This window comes from Sinohyriopsis cumingii, chromosome 1 (assembly GCF_028554795.1).
Source record: "Sinohyriopsis cumingii isolate HCF-2022 chromosome 1, ASM2855479v2, whole genome shotgun sequence".
In the NCBI taxonomy this organism is placed as follows: domain Eukaryota; kingdom Metazoa; phylum Mollusca; class Bivalvia; order Unionida; family Unionidae; genus Sinohyriopsis; species Sinohyriopsis cumingii.
Genome location: NC_142961.1, coordinates 13,887,065 through 13,910,655, shown reverse-complemented (window position 1 = coordinate 13,910,655; position 23,591 = coordinate 13,887,065). Strand labels below are relative to the sequence as shown.

At 36.2% G+C, this 23,591-nt stretch overlaps 1 protein-coding gene across 1 annotated transcript in view; it reads left to right on the top strand.

Moving 5' to 3' along the window:
• The first annotated feature begins 11,857 nt into the window (after positions 1-11,857).
• Positions 11,858-23,591, top strand: part of LOC149806438 (delta-like protein D) — a 41,275-nt gene continuing 29,541 nt past the window's right edge. Inside the window, exons 1-2 of the mRNA XM_089979824.1 lie at positions 11,858-12,093; positions 17,351-17,514. Coding sequence (XP_089835950.1) covers positions 12,055-12,093; positions 17,351-17,514 — 203 coding nt within the window. The 5' untranslated portion in view covers positions 11,858-12,054. The remainder of the gene's footprint in view (positions 12,094-17,350; positions 17,515-23,591) is intronic.

Below are 23,591 nucleotides of genomic sequence, written 5' to 3'. Positions count from 1 at the left end.
AGCTATATATTATCTTCCGAAACATATGTTCGTAACAATGTTTGATAGCTCGATCAGTATGGTATTGGACTGTGACGCTCGCGGTCCAGGATCGAATCCCCATGGCTGACAATTTGTCGGTGGTGCGCATAATTGCGATTTTTATAATAGTGGGAGGAACCGCAAGAACCCCTCCGCTCAGCAAATTCACAACCACAATATTGACTTGTGGTTGATACATATTTTCGTATCACCCACTGGATTAATTATTGTGGGTGTGATTTTGCTGAGCGTACATGTTTGTACTGTCCTTAGTTAGTGCCGTTTCATTCATAATCTGAGCTCGCTAATACACTCGATAGGGGCTCTTCATTCATTGTATATAACCATTTCATTGTATATAACCATTTCATTGTATATATGTTATATGTATGTCCGATAAACTTGGTAGATTGCGGTGGCAAGCTACGAGTTTAATGAGGACTGTGCTGTCCTTAGTTAGTGCCGTTTCATTCATAATCTGAGCTCGCTAATACACTCGATAGGGGCTCTTCATTCATTGTATATAACCATTTCATTGTATGTATATCCTCTAAGCTTGGTAGATTGCGGTGGCAAGCTACGAGTTTAATGAGGACTGTGCTGTCCTTAGTTAGTTATATGTTATGTGTATATCCTCTAAACTTGGTAGATTGCGGTGGCAAGCTACGAGTTTAATGAGGGTTGTGCTGTCCTCCCTCTTGGGCCTCTAGACCGTTGTTTGGCGGGTTAGGGGCTCTCGTAGAGGGAATATTTGCCTAATGAACTTGGTAGATTGCGGTGGCAAGCTACAAGTTCTTGGTTGTGCTGTCCCTGAAACATCCCGACGAACTCGCTAATACACTCGATAGGTGTTCTAGGGATATTTTTTTTATTTTAAAGATTTATATATTATATAATGAACCATGAAAATATCAATGATGTAATTGTCGCTATTAAAAAATTAAAAAAAGATGGAATTAATATATCTGATGAACTTAATCCTGAAAAAATAGTTTCTGACTTTGAGATTTTACAAGAACGTAAAACCATGGGGACACACACACTATCATCTGAATACAGTCTCATGAAACGGATTCAATCGGCAATGTTTCAGTCGCTAGCTACCGTAGAAGATGATCATGTGAAGGAGTTCATTCCTCTTTCTACCGCCGTAGAAAGAATTAAGTCGTTATTATCCCACGAGTATGAGGCAAAGAAAACGATTAGTACTCGCATAAGACTATTAAGAAAAATAATGTCAGATCGTGAAACGATCCAGAGTAACCTCGTTACTAGTGAAACGATCCAAGGTAACTTCGTTACTGATGAAACGATCCAAGGTAACTTCGTTACTGATGAAACGATCCAAGGTAACTTCGTTACTGATGAAACGATCCAAGGTAACTTCGTTACTGATGATAATGAAAATGAAACTTTTGGTAACTGGGGTCCATGTCAACGCTGACCACGTGTATTGGTAGTCAAAATCAAGAAAGTTCTAACCTTGTCAAATTTGTTCCTAATAAATTTTATTTATTAATAATATTATTTTTACTGAGGATTTATTTTTTTTTTACTAAAATCAAGAAAAATGCACAAATTACTTGATTCTGACGGGGTAGTTGGTAGTCAAAATCAAAGAAAAATGCACGAACTACTTGATTTCTGACGGGGTAGTTGGTAGTCAAAATCAGGAAAATTGAGCAATTTCGTTGTATTTTAGTAAAAAAAAAATAAAAATCTCAGTAAAAATAATATTATTAATAAATAAAATTAATTTATAATAATCAAAATTTGTTAGGAACAATTTGACAAGGTTAGAACTTTCTTGATTTTTACGGGGTAGTTGGTAGTCAAAATCAAGTAGTTCGTGCATTTTTATGTTTCTGACGGGGTAGTTGGTAGTCAAAATCAAGTAGTTCGTGCATTTTTATGTTTCTGAGGGGGTAGTTGGTAGTCCATATCAAGTAATTTGTACAATTTCAGTCAAAATCAGGAAAATTAATAAATATTATTTTTTTTGTGATAGAAATTTTAATTTTACTTTCATCGACTAATTTTTTTAGTTGCCTAGGCCTTAGTTGCCTAGGCCGATTAATTTGTACCAAACACAAATTTGTGCCAGTAATAATAAAATATTTTTTTAAGTTGATCGAATTTGATTCTGATCTCTGTTACAAATGTTCTTCTAACTGTTAAGAAATCCTCGCGTGTAAATCCCTCCATTACATGAAGATCTACGACAAAAGTCCTTACGACGGAAGTCCTTACGACGGAAGTCTTACGACTTTACATACAGATTTATTACAAGCTCTTCTTCACGTATGTCAATTAAGCGATTAAGGTGGTCTGTGAGTTTAAAATTGATTCGTGTTAACATATTATTGTGACACCGTAAATACACAGGATTAGTTGGTTCTTGCACGATTAAATTTCCAGGGGGGACTTGTGGTGTGAACGTGTACAGGATGTATCCTTGTTGAGCTTGATTTGATCTTCCGAGATCTATTTGATAGCTGCCATCGATTACGTCACAAACCAGATTGACCGCGACCGTCGGTGTTATATTAACGATCCGCGGAGATACGTGTCTTCCGCCGCCATGTGGATCATTATCATGTCTAAGAACAACTGCTAATGGTGCTAGTTTTTTCCACGCATGGAGTATTTTAGGAAAAAACTCATCAATGACATCACTGACAGATTTTCTTAACTCGGTTACACTATACCCGGGGAATTTATAATTCGGTACATCGGCTTCTGTTAATTTATATTTTTCTAACCATTTATATACATCAGGATTTTCAGGTGATTTTAAAAGACTAACCGTGGCCTGAACTATTCGGTTATTAATATATTCCATATCTGATATAAGCTGATTTAATATTTCCACACGCGTGATGATTTTTTCACGCGATGACGCTGATATGTCAAAAATATGTTCGTTAAAATATTGATTCAGTTGATCTAGTTGTTTTTTACACTCTTGATTGATTTCCTGAAAATATTCAATAATCGTTTCTCGATAAAAACCCCTAAAATGTCCTGTTTCTCCCGGATTTTTAAAAGTCCATGCCTCAATTTCACCGAAGAACGTAAAATTGTGAAGCATTGATTTATTTTTTATAATACGTAGTGTTTCCCCGTATGATGGATTAATTTCATGATATGATTGTCTATCCGTGACATAATCAGACTTTTTCGGTTCTGGTGGTATCGGTGTTATCGGTGGTGATATTTCAGGCCAACCTAGCACTGATCTGATTGAAGATTGATAAATATCAACGGCATAATCAGGCGAGTTTATTTCAACCGTCGAGGACAACGTCGGCTCATGAACATTAATTGATATTTTTGATTCCTTTCCCGTTATTGATTTTATTCTACGCGCAAATTCCTCACTGATTTGTTCGACCTCGTAACTGCCGGTTGGTATTCCAACAACAACCCAGTCAGGTGTTCCATCGGATTTGTTCTTGTTAGTAAATACAAGCGAATTATTTGCTGGTGTACCATTAAATGATTTTGATCTGATATTGGGCCAGCTGTAATATACCCGTAATTGTGCTAGTGCTATTTCTTTTACTGGAATTGCAGTAGGAAAATTAACACTAAATTCAGGATTAATTGAACTTACCGAGATCATCGTTATCTTTGGCGGAGTTGTGTTGGTCACGATCTGCTGGAGTAATTCTGTCATTATTGATACTTGTATCTTTAATACCTTCATCGTATATTTTGGTCATCATTGAAAATTCGAAATCAGATATAATTCCATCACTGAGACTCGCTGATAACAACGAGGATAATTTCGAGTATGCTACCGTCGCTGTATGTAATTTTATTTTGTAATCGGATAATTTTTCGTTCGTACAAGTACATATTTTTTTTGTGATGATACCAAGCACACCTGCAATAGTTGTTGCTGCTGAAATACAGATAGTTACAGCTACTGGTGCCATCGTTGTCAACGCTGATAATATTACACCGGTTCCAGCAACAACAGCGGATACTGAATAAACAATCACATCAACGATAACCAATCGTCGTCGATATTTTTTTACTTTTACTGTATATTGATCGACTTGATCTTTTAGCGCAGCCTGCCATTCACGCGCTTGATTGTATCTGTATTGTGCACCGTCCATATATATTTTTATACAGTAACCAATTGAGGTGTTTCAGCTACAAATTCCAAACACCACCAGTAAGATGTTGCGGTTAATTTCTTATCAGCTGCTTCCAGCATAAATATTTCCTCGGCTCCGATATTTAATATAACAGATACAACCCCGGAAAACCTGTCGGTGGAATGACGCCATGGAAACGTTGTAAATATTTCAAATTTTGCAGCACTAAACACAGACAGCCTGTACACGCCAGTGGTTGTTGCGGTATATTTAATAGTTTTATTCTGCGTTGACCATGTTGCGAATCCCGATGATACCGTGTATACGATGTTTATGATATGCCCGGGAGGTATTTCAGCTGAAATTTTAATCAGATTGATTTTATTGATAATCTCAGGAATTCCCGCTACGATGTCTAGTTGTGTTCGTTTGATCGTGTCTAGGTTACTTTTGATATCAGAAAGTTTTATATCGATGACGGAAGGAGTTCCAAAGAACTTATTTATGGCATCATCGGTTTTCTGAAAATTTCTTCGAAGCCTTGTAAACGCGCCCGTGTGAACGTCATACTCGGCCCGTAGCGTGGATAGTTTTCCATCCACGTCGTCGACGTATAGTTTGTTTGCGACGTCGTTGTCAGATTTTGGAGCTGTTACAGCTACTATTTTGTTCCCGTTCATGTTAAGTTCACCTGTCATCGTGTCACCGGTGTTTCTCACGCGATTAGCAACACTTTTTGCAATTTCATCTCTGATGGTTTTAAGTGACATACTTGAATCTCTGATTCTACCACCGTCAGTAAACACGGGAATATTATCCGTAACTGCACCAAGTACTCGCCGGACTATATCATTCCATCTGATATTGCTGGTTTTTAGTTTACCATATCGATCTTGAAAAATAACAACTTCATCTGGGTCAACTCCAGCAAGGTTCATAATATCAGCGAGGTCATCTTTAGTCGCATACTTTGACAGATCAACGTCGGATTTTATTTTCTTACCAGTAGAAGATCTTCCGTAAATGTCAACCATTATAATAAGATCCGTTGTTTAAAATGCTTTACGCGCAACATATCGGTTGCTTGTATAATCGTGCACGACTTTATGTGGCGGCTTGGATGATTTTGATATTGCGTCGAGTACATTAATTACTTCACGGCCGCATATTGGCGGATCTGTCATTGTTTGTGTGGGTAGCGTTGAATACCAAACTTTATAACCGCTAGTTGTTGCGTGGAGTGGTGCGACATACTTGATAAATTCAACAGGTGGTGCTAACCCGTACGAGTCAAAATAAACAATTCCACGCGGATCAATCGCGTATGATACCCAATGAGTACCAGGTCCGGAACGTTTGTCAAGATTAATAATACCTGTTTCTAGTTTGTTTGGTTGTTTCGGTAATTGATCTCGCATAAAAACACCTCTAAAGGCGGATATTTTTAATTTTTTAGCAGCATCAAGTAAATCAAAATTTGATGCTGGAGCGTCTAACGAAGTGACCCTGGAAGCCTTAGGCCTCTCCCCCAACGAGATCCCGGTAATCTTAGACCGCGTCCCTTTTTTTTGTATCCCTGCCCTGTTGCTTTCTTTAGTGCCATTCCAGCAGCTGTTCCAACAGCACCTAACGCGGCCGCTTTTAAGGCTGGAGCAGCTGCAGCTAGTAATGCCGGAATGGCCGCAAGAAGTGGAAATATACCACCCGTTTTAACCATGTCTTTGATGGCGCTCGGGGAGAGATGGAATTGAACTCCAGTTTTTGATTCTAGGGCTTTATTGAAATGTTTAATCTGATTATTTGTCAACGATAATTTGTTTGGACCACCACCAATTTGATCTCGTTTTAGTGATATTTTAGTTCCGCATTTGTTGGCGGTTTTTGATTGAAGCTTTTTTACCTGACCAGGAGTCAGAGTAACATTAACATGACTATACGACATTTTTATATAAAATATATTTTTCTAAATAACACGATTAAAGATTTTCCACCGGTGCATCAACGACCCTCATTCGACCACTACCGCCTTCAAGTAACATGGCCTTGTCGCTAAGTATGACCGCGATCGCTCTGTAAAAGGCACCACCAGCTGGTGGGTTAGTAACATGAGCTCGAAAGTGTATATCAACAACAGATTGTTTGGATAAATCAAGATGTTCTAGTGAAAAATAATAAATCGGATATAGACCTGTAAAATCTAGTTGTGATATTTGCAAACCAGTATCTATATTTTGATCACGTCCCATGAATGACATTAAACGATGATATGCGCGCGCTACATGATTTTGTGCATAATTTAGTTGTATATCCTCGGCTGGTTCTTGATGTCCATTTATCCGTAAAGAAACTTCACTAACTCCAAGGTTATCAAATATCATATGTGAACGTTCTTGATTATTTATCCGGTTAATATTTTGCAATGCAATAAAAATATGTCGTGGTGCAGAAACACCCTGTTGTGATGCTATATGCCATGTAAATAAACCATTAATATTGCTTTGAGCAGCATCTGTGGTTACTGTTAACCATGATAGCAATGATTTACCGCCTTGATCCATAAAAGATAGTAATTTTTGTTCCTCAGTAATAGATGGAGTCATTACTGGCATCCACAATGAAAGTTTTGATATATTTACTTTACCAGCATCAGCAACACCAGCACCTCGCCAAATTGCATCATTATCATCACCTTTTCTTACGAGCACAATTGTGTGTTTAGCTCCAAAGATGACTTTTCTAACATTTCTGCAAAATCCAAAGATACGAGATAATGGAATTGCACACGAAAAATTTCTATCATTTCCCGACAGCGCTGATCGGCGTGCTGCAAACCCTAAGTTGTAAGTCATGGCAATATCTTTTATGATTTCAAAATCACCTGCTGGTCTAGTTTCACGATCGGGGTTGGCAGCTTCTGCCTGATCAGCAGCAGAAACACCCTGTGGTGAAAGTAACTTGATATACTGATTATGGTTGGCGTTGTCGGTGATATCCTTGGCAAACATCATTGTTGGACCAGCTGATCTTGTAAAGTCGTCAGAATATCTCGCCAGACCAATTATTGTTGTAGCAACATCAACATCCTTCTGAATTGATTCAATATTTTTTCCATCAATCATGTATGTGGCGCTATCAAACAGTGCCATAATCCCGTTGTTGACAAAACCAACACGTAAATTAGCAGCATATGCCGTATCAGCTGCAACATTCGTCACAAGTTTACCTTCTACTTCAATAAACGCCTCGGCGGGCAAGAAATATCTACTTGTATCATGAACCTGTAATTCGATTCTCCCTCGCTGATTTGGTAGTCTTGCGTCATAGGAATAAAATTGATAATCACGTACAGATTCGTACTTAAGGACAGGTGCCTCCATATCAAATACTGGGTCTGATTCGCGCCTGAACATTTTTTATTATAGTTACCATTTTTCCAAATGATGATCATCGTCGACGAAGACCGCTTCCTGCTATTAAATTTGCTGTTATATTTTTTTCTGCTTCTTCAGATATCGCCGCTAGTTTTTGATTTGCAGCCTGATTTATTATTTTACTTACGTCTGCGGGCATCACCTCAGTACTTGCCAGTTTCACCGGTGGTTGTTGTTTTCGTCGCAATAATCGTGATAATCTTTCTTTGATCGCCGAGAACGCCTTACCAGCAACATTGACAATTGCACCAGGAGCTTTATCACGAACAATATCAATAGCCTTCATCGATAATTGTTTTGCAACAGGTGCTACTTTTGGAGCTATCCTCGTGAATAATCCCCGAATGACATCACCAAGTCCATTTCCGTAAATAACACTATAGATTGGTAATCGTGAGTTTACCGCTCTAACCTGTGTGGGTTTACGATGATTATCATGCACAATCATCTTATTTTATTTACCATTTATCTAACAACTAGTCATCAACGAGCTCATCAATAAGTTCTCGGTAAACGCCAATATCCATGATACCACCTTGAAATAGTCGCCGACAAATATCAGCTGCTTCATTGGTTATTTCTGGTGAATTATTTCCGGCACGTTTTCCTCCTATGAGAACTTCTAACCGTGACACGTCATTGATGATATTATCAGGACATAAACCAGATCCTGTTTTAGGTTCATCTTGGGGTGGTGGTTGCATTACCGGAGTAAGTACTTCAGCGGTGTCCGGGGGTGAGTCACCTTCTCGAAATCCATGTGGTGAACCTGTCGGTGTAAATGTCATTTTCGGTGCAGAAATTTTCTTCGAGAAGGGTGATTTAAGTGACTTTTTAGCCTTTTTAATTTTCGACATCAACCCTTGCTGTGGCGAAGAAGATTGTTGTTGTTGTTCTATTTGTTGCAGAGGTGGAGGAAGCTGATACTGGGAGGACTCTCCTTGTTCTGGTTGTTCCCGTCCCCCTCTAAGTCTTTCTACTTCTTCTTTAAGTCTTTTAAATTCTTGACCTCTAGCTTGTTTTTTATTGTAATATACGCGATATATCCATTTAATGAAATCATCATCATTTGTTTTTCCATAAAAGGGTTTTAAAAAATTAGATTTATTAGATATATTTTTTGATATCATCTCAGGTAATTTCTCTCTTTCAGTGTTTCTAATTTCCTCAACAACTCCTTCGTTAAATCTTGCAATTAATCTTAAGCTCTCTTCTGCTGTTTTGGGTTCAGATGCAAGTTTTTTTCTCACATCGGCGACTTCAGCACGAAGTTCTTCAATACCTTCAAGTATTTCCTCACCAACAGGTGGAGGCTGAGCTGCGGCTATGTCAGTTGGAAGGTCTCGTAAAATCTTTTTTGTTTGTTTGGTTCTTCTTGCTGTTTTTTCAGCCTGCACTGCAGTTTGTTCTAATACCGGAAAAATACCCTTTTTCCTCTTCTCATCTTCCTCCGCAATATCTCCCCATATAGTTTTTTCAACAGCCGATGCAGCTTTCTTAGCAGCTGCAGTGACGGGTTTAAATAGTTTTTTAGTGTCTTCTTCGTACTCAACTTTTGATTCTTGCTGCGCTTGCAGATTTTTTCTAAATGAGTCTCTGACAGGAAGAAATTTTTTAATTGTTTCTAATCGTTCTCGTGCTGTTCTTGCAGTATGAGATTCTGGATGTATCATTTTATTATAACATAATAATTTAATTAATATCAGCAGAAGAGGAGCAGCAGAGAGGGTACCTACCAACGTTGGTCGTCAAAAAAATAAACAAGAAATAAATAAACACGTAGAGTACTTTATTTTTTCAGATACTATTTCGAACTGAGATTTTATTAGCACAATCGGTCATTGCAAAAATAAACATCTCAAGGAAAGTTCATTTGTAAAATCTGGACCTTTCTACGAGATGATTTATTTGTTTGTTTTATTTGTTTTGTCGGAATTCTATGGTCTGTTCACCCTCTCTGCTGCTCGAGCTCTGTAGCGTCAAGGTCATGTATAATACACTAAAGTGGGTGGTATTATAGAAAGTTAGATAGATGTAGCTCTACAACGATACCAAATAATCTGGAAATTCTAATTGCACTACAAAATACAGATGGAAAACTTCATTTTTTGGACCCGATATTTTTTCTAACCAAAATTCGCCCGTGGTCGGAATTCGATTTTGTGTCTGGATTTTAGACATTTTGGTCTCAGATCTAAGGCAGACCGGTATGAACTGCAAACAGACAGACGAACCTTTGCAAAAACTAGGATAAGATGGGCATTTGGAATAAAGAGTTGTCTCGATACGAAAATGATGGGTCCGTTAAGCATAAAAAAGAACTCCAACTTTTACCTTTCTGCTCATGCGCGAGCGAAATAGCCTATGAAAAACGATGTTTCTAACACAATTAGGCATTAGGTTATTGGAAAATCACCTGGAAGTTTATGTATTAGGATGTATTCAGAAATAGCTTTCAAAATGTGTTTCCTACTCAATATTCAGGCGAAAACGACAAAAACCTCCAGGGGTTAATGTGTTAAGAGATATCTCTTTTTACTGAAAATATTGCCCATGCGATAGGTTTGATAGCTGTTGTGATCCCTCTCACTCGCTGTGATGTGAAAGAGAACAGGGACGTCATGTTGGGGGGAGCACGGGGGAAATATGCCCCCCCCCCCATTTGCATGTGCTGTAAAATTGCTGTAGCCTATATACGAAAATTAACAAGCCCGTCAAGTTTTGCCCCTCCCCCATCAAGTCCCCCCTCCGAAAAAAGTTGAAATAAAGTCCCTGAAAGAGAAGTAGGGGGTTGTTGGGGTGCCGATGAATAGAATAGCAGTTTGTTCTTGAAACAGATATATGCTGAAAGCAGCAATGAGTTTGCAAGTGATTTTTATACGTGTGCGTTACGTAATTTCCTGAAAGGTTGGATTTCAAGAGTTACAAATTTAGAAACACACAGTTTTGGTAATTTTTGAGAACTCAAATTTATCAGCTGTTTTGGCTCCGCTTCCTCTCCCCGTAGGTAGGCTACTGAATACATAATGGTAAATTAGTTGGAATATACTTGGGAACTGAGATGATATAAAGTTACAAATATGCAACAGATTCTGCAAAAAGTGCTATCCCGGATACTACAGGAGGATGCGTATCATTATAACGTGAAATAATAATATCATGCAGGTTAAAACATTTTTAATGTATTACTTATTGAGAACCGAGACCGGATTCGTAGGTTATGACACCTTTCGAAGCTCCTGGACGTACTATCCCCCCCCCAACCCCACAATAGGTGCGCGTAAGCATTGCGGTTGGCATCGTAACCCTCAAACCTTGATTCAAGCATCAGTAGAGGACGAATTAAATCTCATTAACAATTTTAAGTTGGTATAGTTTTTGAATTTTCAGAACCAAACTGTAGTGAAAATAACTAATAAAGGATCAAAACAATTTATGTACGCATTGTCATCTCAATAATGTTATGAACGTATAGAAATGCCAAACTTATTGCAGTATTTATTTTATCATCATCAATCTCATCTTTCTCCAAGCTGTACATGGATAATGGTATTTTGCACTATAATTATAATATTACAAACAAACGCAGTATTATATAAACCCATATTTGCCACCTAATTCAGAGTTCTCCAATAGAATCCTACTCAAATAATATTCTCTATTCGTGACCTTAAAGACTTTGGAATGATTGCTCATATTTACGGAATGATCAACGCACCTATGCAGATTACAGTTTAGAAGGCATTCCGTTCAATAGCATGAACAGGGTATCGTCTTTGACAGATATGAATTGATGTCGAATTTACATAGAACTCGTTACACCCAATAATAAATCACACTTATCGGTCTCTACGACTCGAAGAGTGTTCAAAGCTGACCTTCTCTATAACTGATCGATTTTGGACGGATCCGAAAGATTTTGAATACCAGTTGAGCAAATTCAGTATAAAGGATGGTTAGAAATCGAAGAGATTTAACAATGGGTGTGAAAATACTTTTTTAACTGAGATACCCAACGTCAACCCCACGCATATCTTGTCAAACTGCAAGTAATGCTTTCGATCCAGTGACATAAAACTGTTTTATCTCTACATTTTTAACCTATGCCCCTGGTTTAAAAAAAAAATTATATTTACACAACGTTCTTATCACCCACGCAAATACATTGTTCTACGTTTAAACCCAAATGTCCCCGCCTTCACCCCACCTAAGCCCCGTGATCACTATATTATTAATGTATGTACCGATGTTGCTGATCAATCGTTATCAGAGGGCGGTGGTTCGGCATACCTTGGCTGGCTAGGTAACCAAATAGTGCTTATCCCTTGCTTCAGAATTTTTCAATGAAAAAAATTCTTTAGATATCTGAAGTTGCAATCAGAAGACCTGCCACATTTAAAATTGCGAGTCTTGCTTAAGTTGATCAGAGCCGTTGAAGATATCAACGTAGCTGGCTACCGAGACTCCACTGCAGTTGAAAAAATCTGGAAATAATGAAATTGGAATTATTTATTATTGTATGCTGGTTATGGGTAAGTAGTTTCATCTTTATTTGGTGAACAATTTCCTCTCAACCCCTTTTTTAGTCGCAAGCCAAGATAAATGGAGAGAGAGGTAGAAACATAGCTCAGAAATGTAAAAATCGTCAAATCTTTAAATCTTCGGCTTTATGTTTCAGAAATAAAAATCCAGTCATTAGTGTTGCTCATTACAAGAGAGGCGCATTACCCATTACTTTCCAATGCCTTTTTTGAACATAATATTCAATTACCTGGTATTACCAATGCCTTTTACAACAAATATTCAAATACACAGTATTACACGATGCCTTTTTTGAACAAAATATACATGTACCCAGTATTAGACAATGGCTTTTTTTAACAAAATATGCAATTACCCAGAATTACGCAATGCCTTTTTTAACAAAACATTAAATTGTCCAGTCTTACCTAGTGCCTTTTTAAACAAAATCGTCAATTGCCTAGTATTAGACAATACCATTTTTAAAGCACAATATCCGTTTACCCAGTATTACACAATACCTTTTCTAAAAAATTAAAACATTAAAGAACTTAAATATTAAACATATATAAATAATCCAGTTTGTACGATTAATAGATGGTAAATATAACTGATCTACATCCCCAATTGTAAAAATTACATATTTAATATTCGTGTTCCCTTCTCAAGTAATATATACATAAATATAAAAACAAGGGCGATTTTGACTTTATAGGAAGAAAGACGTGTGCTTTACACTGTTTGATATATATATATATTTAGGTTGTTTTATGCTGTTGTGTTGTTGGGGTTTTTTTTACATTTTAGTCACACAATTTGAAATTTAGATCTCTAAAGTGGTAAATTTAACAGAATCTTCTCTTGATATAACAATGCGAAATACACAAACTTTTTTCTCCAGTCTTAGAGGCATACATCATCAATCTTACGAAATCGTTTGAACTTCAAGTTCCATAGCAAACACTCAACGCATTTGGCTCACTCCTGCATGGCGTTTTGATAGTTGCTATGTTAATGCCATGATTCATTAATGGTTCTGCAAAGTTTAGCCACAATATCGAAAACTTGGGTGCATGTATTTCAGCATTTAATTCATAGTTCATTCATGGTTTTATAACCTATAAACTTACCGATTGCATGTGGCCATTAGTTTATTTAAAAATACGAGTAGCTCGGCATTTTTCTTGATCGATTCCCCAACTTAAATGATAAATGCAGTCGTAAAAACAATGGTAATTTTATCGTTAGAGCATACGTAATAAATATAACTTTTCTTCAATTAGTCATCTAAGTTTCAAAGTGTTTGTTTCCTAAATTTTTTAAATAATTATGGTAATATATTTTTAAGAGAACTGAAGGTCCGAGTATTCCAAATATCTACATCTATTTGAAATTGGTCCGACAACAGTCATATTAAATTTAAAAATCGATTTTGCATGCAGGCATTCTTTTGCGCTTTGCTGTATCCTTAAAATAAATTAGTTTCCAAAAATACATTTCATACAGTTTCAAATGCTTGCGAATGTTTGTTTTTTTAGAAATGAAAATGAATTAAATAAAATGTGGCGTAGATTGGAGACGGTATAAACTCTCTTCTTAGATTGAAACAAAGCAGGTACACTCTTCGTCTTTTCCTCTGGCCTTTTCCTGCCTTACTGTTTACAATGATAAAATCACGATAAGGCGTTTGTACACTACCAGTTTAATCAAATTTGACACAATGTTATCGAGCTCCCTACATGTTTTGTTGACTTGTGAATTAAAATTTATTCTTCGAACATGTCAATAGAGGAATTTGACATCACCTATTGTGGAAATAATTCTGTTAATTTTCGTATATACCCTGTGGAATTCTGTATTCACTGCGAACAAGAATGCCTGATGGAAGCCTTTGAATCATTAGTCTGTTATAATGTCAGTATGGAAGGCCTTAGAATCATTGGTCTGTTATAATGTCAGTATGGAAGGCCTTAGAATCATTAGTCTGTTATAATGTCAGTATGGAAGGCCTTAGAATCATTAGTCTGTTATAATGTCAGTATGGAAGGCCTTAGAATCATTAGTCTGTTATAATGTCAGTATGAAAGGCCTTAGAATCATTAGTCTGTTATAATGCCAGTATGGAAGGCCTTAGAATCATTGGTCTGTTATAATGTCAGTACGGAAGGCCTTCCAGTCTTTAGTCTGTTCTAATGTCAATATGGAAGGCCTTCGAGTCTTTAGTTTTTCCCAACGTCAGTATGGAAGGCCTTTGAGGCATTTGTATTTTCTAACTGAGTCGGCACATATTCTGACACATATTAACCTGAAATATTTACATCTTTGTCATGAAATGAAACGATAATAAAAAATGTATAATGTTTTTTGTTGGATTTTCACTCAGTCTTATTACAGCATACATTGTCAGCATGGGAGGGTTAAACCTGTTTCTGTACGTTACTGACTGGACGGGAAAGGAGCAGTGATTTTGACAGTGCCACGTGATCAGACTGAATCCTGCCATTACAGTGTTGCTTTTCGAACGATAAAATGCCACGTCCTTTGACGGCTTATGGCATTTTGGGAGAGAAAAAAGTCCAGTGCCTAAATTAGCTTGAAAAAATATTCAGGATCACATCTATAAAAATGAATTAATTATATATAGTATTAGTTCTAAAAAAAAAGAATTATCTTTAGGTGACCACCCCGCATCATGGTTCGAAAGAAAATCCTAGCCCCACCCCTACTCTTCCCCCAAAGAAATGGTCATTTGATACGAAAACAAAATGATGTATTTATTTTGCTCTGACATCAAAAAGGATGTTTCTAAATAGTGAATATCAGAACAAGAAATTTAATTTTTCGATTTGATGGTTCTTCACATGAAAAATAAAGAGAAGTAAATGTGCAATCCAATGAAGTCAGCTTGAAATCCTTTCACTATCCATCAGAGATTAGACATGTATTTTACCAGTACAATTTTAATACTAGAAACTTGACGCGATAATAATTCACACTTGGTTCGCCTGTCTTGGAGTATTGGGCTATGATATAAGGATGTCACTGTATTGACAAAAAAATAACCGAGTCAACAGATGTAACAAGATTTGCAGCACGGCCCACTTATATTTAATTTTAATTTATGCAAAGAAACAAGAAGGTCAACAGACGGTAGCCAGTTTTATTTATATTGGTCCGTTTTCATCAATGAACAATACCATATCTGGTTGATTAGTTCTTGATCAAAATTGACACATTTGGTTAGAGCGCAAAAAAGCAGCCCTTAACTAAATGAAGAATCGATAAATGCCGTTGAAAATGCCCTGTCTCCATGATATACCATTTTCCAAGCATATCGTATCTTTAAAGGAAAGTATCCGCACCTTTCTTCACGTAATATGTTCACAAACAATGTCAATAAACAAGATATAAAACTGACTCCAGTGACCTAGATTCGGAACAATGATTGGTATCAACTCAAACAAATCTCTGCGATATATTTCTGAAGAAATCAAGTGGCTATATTTTCTTCTACCTCTCTGACCCGGATTTCACAGACAGACCTTTAGTAATAGGTCTAGATTCCAGCACTTATGCATAGATTACACCAACATATTTTATAGTTTGAATCTGGGATGAAGAAATTTAATTGGTACAACTTATGTACATCTCAAAGTTCATCCTATCAAATGGTTGAATTCAGCCACGGATCTTCTCTAGTGTTGGGGGTGGGGTGGTGAATCCAAAATTTCAAAATTGTCCTGACTTTCCTTGAAAGGGCACCAAGCAAATGTCTATGTGCCTATTTTACTCAAAGTGTGCATAATACTTAAAAAAACGTACACAAGAATAAAACGATGATCAAATTTCAAGTGGAAAGCGACATTACATACATTACTTTTGTGTGTGTACGTTTTTCTGTTGCTTTTTTATTGCCGGGGTGTCTGTTCCGTAACCCAAGACCCCCTGCCCCTGATCCGGACCTGGAATTCAAAACTTAAATGTCATGTCTGAAATTAATACCTGTCGCATAAATTAATGACTGAATGGAAGTTTAGTCTGACCTGAGATGAAGAGTCCAGTTTGTTACAGTGTATGCCTTATGGCGATTATCATATGTTCCCTCTCAATTTACTCCGCACGGTATAGTATGCTTGCTGTACGTGGAAGTAAAATGATTAAATTTCTGTTCCCTCTGGCCACTCATAATTCATGGGGCGTTGGACGTTGTAGCATATTCCAAGGCCGTGAAATTATATATTTTTTGGTGGTTTCTATCTTTTAAGAGATACTGGTCTACGCAGAATTCGGGTTCTACCTAATACATTAGGTATTCTATTGAAGTTTGCTTTTGCCCAATCCTTGACTTTTCATTTTGACAGTCCTTGACGATATTAATAGTTATCACTTTTTTGTTGGTTTTAAAGATACTTATTAAATACAATCTTGGCTAATTCATGTCGAGGGTATAGGAGCTAAATGCTTTTCTTATAGACACATCGAGGCAGCCGATCTGTGCATGTATCGAACCTGTGACCCTTGAATTACGAATCTAGCAACTGATCTACCGCCTTTATTTGTATTGATCAAAGCGAGTCCCGTGAAAACTTGCCATGAGACTATATCCAGTCTTTAGCATAAAATACCATGTCAATATGACTTGTAGTCACGAATGTCATTAAGTCGCTCAACGTTTTCTGGTCATGTTTCTTCATGAACACGATCGGAAATAGTTTGAAAAAAATCGTCCAAAAACCCAGCCAGGTAAATTTTAAATTTGTTGGAAGGTTTGTGAGTGACTCAGTATAGAATCCGACGAAATCAATACTAAACTTTCCTGGGTTCTGCGCATGCGCCCCATTTGTTATGTTTCTGGCTGATTCGGTATCATCCCATAGCGGCCAAATAACAGCACAATTAGAAGCCTGGTAATGAATGATATATCACACAGAAATTATATATGAAAAAGCTTCACAATGTAAGTAGTCAATATTTTATCTAAGTTTGTCATCGATTGCAATATTTTACTTTCAAAAAATGTAATAAGACTACTTTTTATATTTCCTAAGAGTGGCCAAACATTTTCGACCGATTTCTTTGTGAAGTGTTCATTTCTAATTTCCTTAATAAATAAATGTCGAAATCCCGAAGTGGAGAAAAGGAAACTATATCTACTTCTCGTCGTGTTATGATGATGATAACGACAATGACGATGACTACAACTATAACCATCTTTGTTTGTTTGTATACTGGCACTTTTAGTAATAATATTTTTATTATTATCTCCAGGTATCAACTGTGTTTGGAACTGGCACAATCACAGTGACATTGTTCGAGTATTGGAATCCGTCTGCCCTCAAGTACGACGGCGCGTGTTGTGATGGGACCATCCCCGGATGTCCCGTGGACCAATGTGACCACTACTTTGACATCTGTTTAAGTGACAATAAAAGGTAAAAAAATATCAAACGAATATACCTTATTATTATATTCGCATTTTTTCTCCGTTAACTTTACGTTGTCAGAATCGTGCAGTATGTTTCCATACTAATGCTAACAATGTGGACAAGTTCACTGACTTACAAATGAAACTTTCAAACAAGCTATCGAATGAACGTGATATTTGCAATGTCCACAGCAAACGCGAAAGACGCAATAATCGAAAATACATTCTAATAATTTAAACAGTTATTTACTGTACTTACTGCACTCAAAACAAAATGAATGTGATATTCCATAGCATCTTATTGATAATTTTAATTAAAAGAATTCATATTTTCCCCTCATCATCACTCCAAACAATCAATGACAGAAACACATGTGCACTTGATTCAACTGATCAAATCACATGTACATTGAACGGAATTGTCCCTATACATCCAGTCCATCACAAGCAGAAAAAGCAGAATTGAGTTGGATCGACAAAAAAACAAAGTCAATCCATTCCAGACCAACTGGAAAGGTGTTTCAATGCGCTTTCATTCACAATATTACTCTAAACTTTAATTTTAAATTGGATAAAATGAGAATTATTTTTGAAATTAGTGAGGAGCGCGAGACCAAGTTCAAAAGGGCTCTGGACGGTGCTATGTGCTTATTAATATTGTTGATGTGCACTGATAGATCTACGGTTATGGATTTATCTGGAACAAAACATAAACTCAACTATTTTGTTTCTTATAAAGTGTTCTGCTTGTTAGTAAGCCTTAGGTACAAAAACGAAATGAGTACATAACAAAAAGGTTACTGCATTTGTATGGGAAAATAAAACTCGTTTTCGCGGAGTAATACAGCACTACCAAGGTCGTGAAATATTGCTTATAAAATATTGTTCACATTTTCCAATACAAATGCAGTAACTTGTAATTATTGATAATGTCCAGTGTAATTTTCAATATAAAACATTAGAATCAAACTTTTAGAATCAGTGTATGAATTAAAATTGACTGATAGCATCTTCATTCATAATCAGCGTGAAGTTAATCTGCCATTTTGAAATTCCATATATATTTCATTGCTTGCTCTAACAACTGATTCTCTTTGGTAAATATTTTTCCAGCTGCAATTTCAAGACCATTAGCAGGATGAAATCTTATGTAATCTTTTCTGAACTAAAATTCTGGAAAATAAAGTGTTACGTCCTCAGACAATATATTTAAAATCAGATCTACGCTGTTGTATGTTAAACTCTGACAGCGACCGCTTAGGGGTCACATTCTGATGACCTATTTTATTACCTTAATTACTAATTTTTATCAGCCATTCAGATAAAGTGTTATATTTTTGCGTTTGGAGACTGAGCAGTGTGGCCGAAGAGCATCAATATTTGCCGAACAATTTGATTCACTTTCAGATTTTTGAAAGCTGCATTTCCATTGGTTATTTCAAAGGTCACCAGAACATGACCCTAAAGCGGTCTCTGAGATCTTTACGTCGGACAGTGGAGATTTGACTTTAATGGAATTTTCTCCTCAGAACATGTTTAAAGTCATATTATGTAGCCTATTTTTTTACATATATTTTAATTGTATTTCAATCTTATTCCCGTTTGTATTGTATTTGTTCCTCAGGTCTAAAGTTTCAGAAATTATATATTTAGACATGGTACGTCACGTTGATGCATCGCGGTATAATTTCTTTCCTTGGGTTGTCATATCCTTTTGACATTTTTGTACACATATTATATTCTTTTCTAATGAAACAGATAGTAACCGTAAAACTCAAACTCGTGCAAATTACATTTTATGTTGTATAAAATATTTAATGACTGATATTGTATCGCCAATGGACAGGTATGATCAAACATATGGGGGGGTTCTGTCTAATTGTTGGGTTGTCCATTGCGCCTGTTTCTTTCTCATATTTTCACACGTCATAAATAAATACGCCACAGTACACAACAGTACAGTGTAATCTATAAATAGGGTCTACCGCTCCGGTGGCCTGGTGGTTAGAGCGTCCGACTTGGATGCGGGAGTTCGTGTGTTCGAGCCCCGGCCGAGTCATACCAAAGACTTACAAAAATGGTACTAACAGGTGCCTCGCTTGGCGCTCAGCATTAAGAGGTTAGTGTTAGGACTGGTCGGCCTGGTGTGGGACATCATGCTACATGTCTGCAGCATGATGCCCCCGTCCTAGGCATCACTATAAACTGCCACACTGCAGACATCGTAAAAATTGTTAAAGCTACGTTAAAAAATCAAAATGACACACAAATGACACACAATACGTCACAAACTACGAGAACACATTAAATTTGTGTATTTTGTCATTCAAAATTCCTTACCAGTTCTAACATTTTAAGACCTACACGGAATTGAATTGATTGCACGAGATGACCAGTATGTCAGAGCTGAATGATATGCATGGCATAATAATATAATAATATTATTTCAATAGTTTCCTAGAGTTTATATCAAATTACCGTGTGCCACTCACCCGTTCATCACTTCACTAACCTTGCATTGATAAGTCATGTTGATAGGTAACGTTACCATGTTATATGCCAGATATTTATGATGTCATGTTATGATATTATAACTCACGAGCGATGCGTGATTAAGTAGTCTGCACCACAAACTGCTCTTTTAGATGCACACCCACTTCTAACCATTTGGGTGGTAGAAATAGCTGGAACCAGTCCAAATTTATAGAGCCATCTAACCACTGGTAATAAAATGATATCCAACGAGCAACGAGTTCATTTTTTTTATTCAATCAAATCAAGCCATGTGCTAACCAGAAAGAAATACAAAGAAAGACACATTGGACTGTTAAAAGTACACATTACTTTAGAATAGAAATGGTATGAACTTCAACCTGCTTAAAAAACTGGCATGCCACGTGACAATGGCCCTCATCCACGTGAGTCAGGGGCGAACCCAGAGTACATCCCCTCTCTGCCACTTACCTTCTGAAGGCTTCGCACTATGGGCCCCGATTGCATGTTTCATCCCGAAGACTCTTCGCCTACTTGGTTTGTGGTTGCAGTTCACCTTTCTCTGCCCCGAAAACGATATTTCCAGATCCGCCCCTGTGGGTGGTGGTGGAATTTGTGTTATGCAAACAAACAAAAAAAACTACCCCCCCCCCCAACAAAACCAAAAAGAAAAAGAAACACAAAACAAAACAACAACAAAAACAACGATTTATTCAGTGAGAACTGAATACAAAAAGGGAGAAGTCGTGCCTTGCGTAGTTATAAATTATTTTCATAACCCAGTGAAATATAACCACCTTGACAAAGGACGCGTCTATCTCGTTATGAAAGGTAATGGATAATATACATCGATAGAAAGATATATATTGAGTATCACATTAATGGGTTGTTTTGTTTTCTTAAAGATTATGTCAATAAGTTCACAAATCGCAGATGAGTATAACACTAATTACATGAAATTAATTTATCTTGTGTCACCTTCTATTTTAATATTTTTCGTCGTAAAACTGCTCCTTAAAGGTGAGAATTCAAGTTGAATACCTTTCGTGGCTTCATATATTTTCTGACCTTATGTGATCTGAACTGACCCTCACACATAGATTAATATCTTCATTAGAATCCCATTATAATGCGCGATAGAGAGATGATATTTATGTCTGATGCAATTTATGTCTAGTAAATGTGTTTGTTCGCTGGGAGCTTAGTTCTTGAAAATATTTTGGTCTCTACGAAAATAACCAACTGCATTATGTCACCTGTTTAGGCTCGAATAAACAGTAACACAAGAAAGAGTGAAAACAACAAGCTTTGAAAAAAATATAATAATTTATTTTCCTGAAAAAATTCTGTAAAAATGAAAAAATATGAACTTACAGTTTTATGGAATCAAATCCAAAAAAAATCCAAGAATAAACCAAGAATAAAATTTTTGTAGTCCTAATAACAATATTCTACTGTTTTCACGTTCGAATCCCGACGAAGAATCCAAGATGGAAGACGATGACGTATGCTGCAATATGTAGTGTTGAAGTCTACAGTTTATTGTAGAAACAAGAATAATCACTCCGGTTTTTGATAGCTGAATAAATTTTTATAAAAGCTGTCCTTATTCAACAATTTCACATGAGCACACGTATTTTCCAGAAGAATAAAACAACATAATTAATCCTCTTGAATCCAAGTAATTTGAAATAACTTCAAACAGCACAACATACAACTTCCAGCGTAACAGCCCAACTTCTACTGAGAATAGCTCTCCAAGACAGAGGTTATATCGTCTTCTAAAACGTAAAAAGGGGTCACGTGATCATGTTCTGGAAGCTCGTAGAAATTAGGTACTTGTTAAAGATCACGTTCACCCAATGTGTCCTTGACGAAATCCAATCGTTTTATTCTAAGAAATAAAAAATTTGAAAAAAGTTGTTTGCATCTTAAAAACTTAGTCCCATCATGACCTCGACAACAAACGATCATTTTAAAACAAAAATAGACTTTACGTGGTTGCTACTAATTTTGAATCAAGGTCAGGATCTAGATCAACACCTGGTGTTTCTAAAACGAACAGTCAAGTTCAAACTATTTTCTGAAAAAGTATCATCTCTAGTGAATAATTTACATTGCAATAGCATGTAATAAAAATAAAAAATAAAAGTGACAAACAATTAAATTTAAATAAATATATATTAAATCAGATAAAATTTAATCAAATATACATACCAATTATCAATCGGAAGGGATCTTTAGCAATATTAAGCGCTGGCGATGTGTGTGTATACAGGCCTTCTCAACAAACAATTATTTTAATTTGGAGTGGTCCCAGAATTAAGTTTTCCGAATGCGAGAGGGCAAGAATTTCTCGCTGCACCAGATGATATAATTCATTGTAACATACCTTATCTATTGTAGTCCAGTTTACAGAGTTCAACTGCATTAGTGTATTCTTTTCAAAACCGCTCCATATATTTGGCAACTAATCTCTCTCTCTCTCTCTCTCTCTCTCTCTCTCTCTCTCTCTCTCTCTCTCTCTCTCTCTCTCTACACATGTCACACGTCATGTAAATAGAACTTCAAATACCTGGTAATGTTCCTAACCGATGCATTCCATTTCGTGCCACGAATGTTCTTTCTTGCAGGTAAAAGTATTAAATTAATATGCAAAGAGTAATATGATAGCTTTTAGGCAAGAAAAATAAATAAATAAATTTCAGAATTTAATTATTATTTTTGGGGGATCGTAATTCAGTACAAGTTTTAATCAGCAAGATTGTTCGTTCTTGGCGAACATGACTGTTACTGTGACTGTGTACATGACCATCATAAATTCGAACAGCTTTTAGATGTATACTATATTTCTCAGTAAATGATCATGACTCATATGTATGTTAATTGACAAGTTACCTATTAGGGTAAAAGCTAATATGACATGCCTTCGTAGCTTGGAGAAGTGGAAACTTATTGATTATTATCCCTTTATCAGTTATGAATAAAGTGAAAACACAAATGCAAAGTTATACTGGTCCCCATATATGTCATCGTTTCGAATTATTTTACTCTCTACGTAACCACTATACCAACCAACTGTTAGAGACTCGATTAATGAGTATTCTCATCTCTTGGCAAAAAATAACACAGACAACAGTCAAGAAAAAATGTATTACGTTTTCCGTGACTTGCATCTTGCTAATTCGAGAGGCGCATAAAACTCACGTCAAAAAAAAAAGAAAAGCTGCAAATCGTTAGCACGTAGATAAAAGCATAAAATCTATTAAGATAATTTACTACGTTAATAATAATAATAATAATAATAATAATAATAATAATAATAATAATAATAATAAACATAATGATGTAAATCTAATACTTAGATAAATTCCATTTTTTTGTTATTTTTATTTAATAAGAAAGGAGCGAGGAATAGAATTTGCACTGTAAAAAAGAAACGGGGTGGGTACGGGCTGGCGGTAAGATTGTAATAGCAGCGAAAGCTGGAGGAGTTAATACATCGACTATTGTTATCCAGCCAAACATTAAATATCGTATTTTTTTTCATTTCTAAAACATAATTGTTTAAAAGGTGTTTTACAAAAGGTA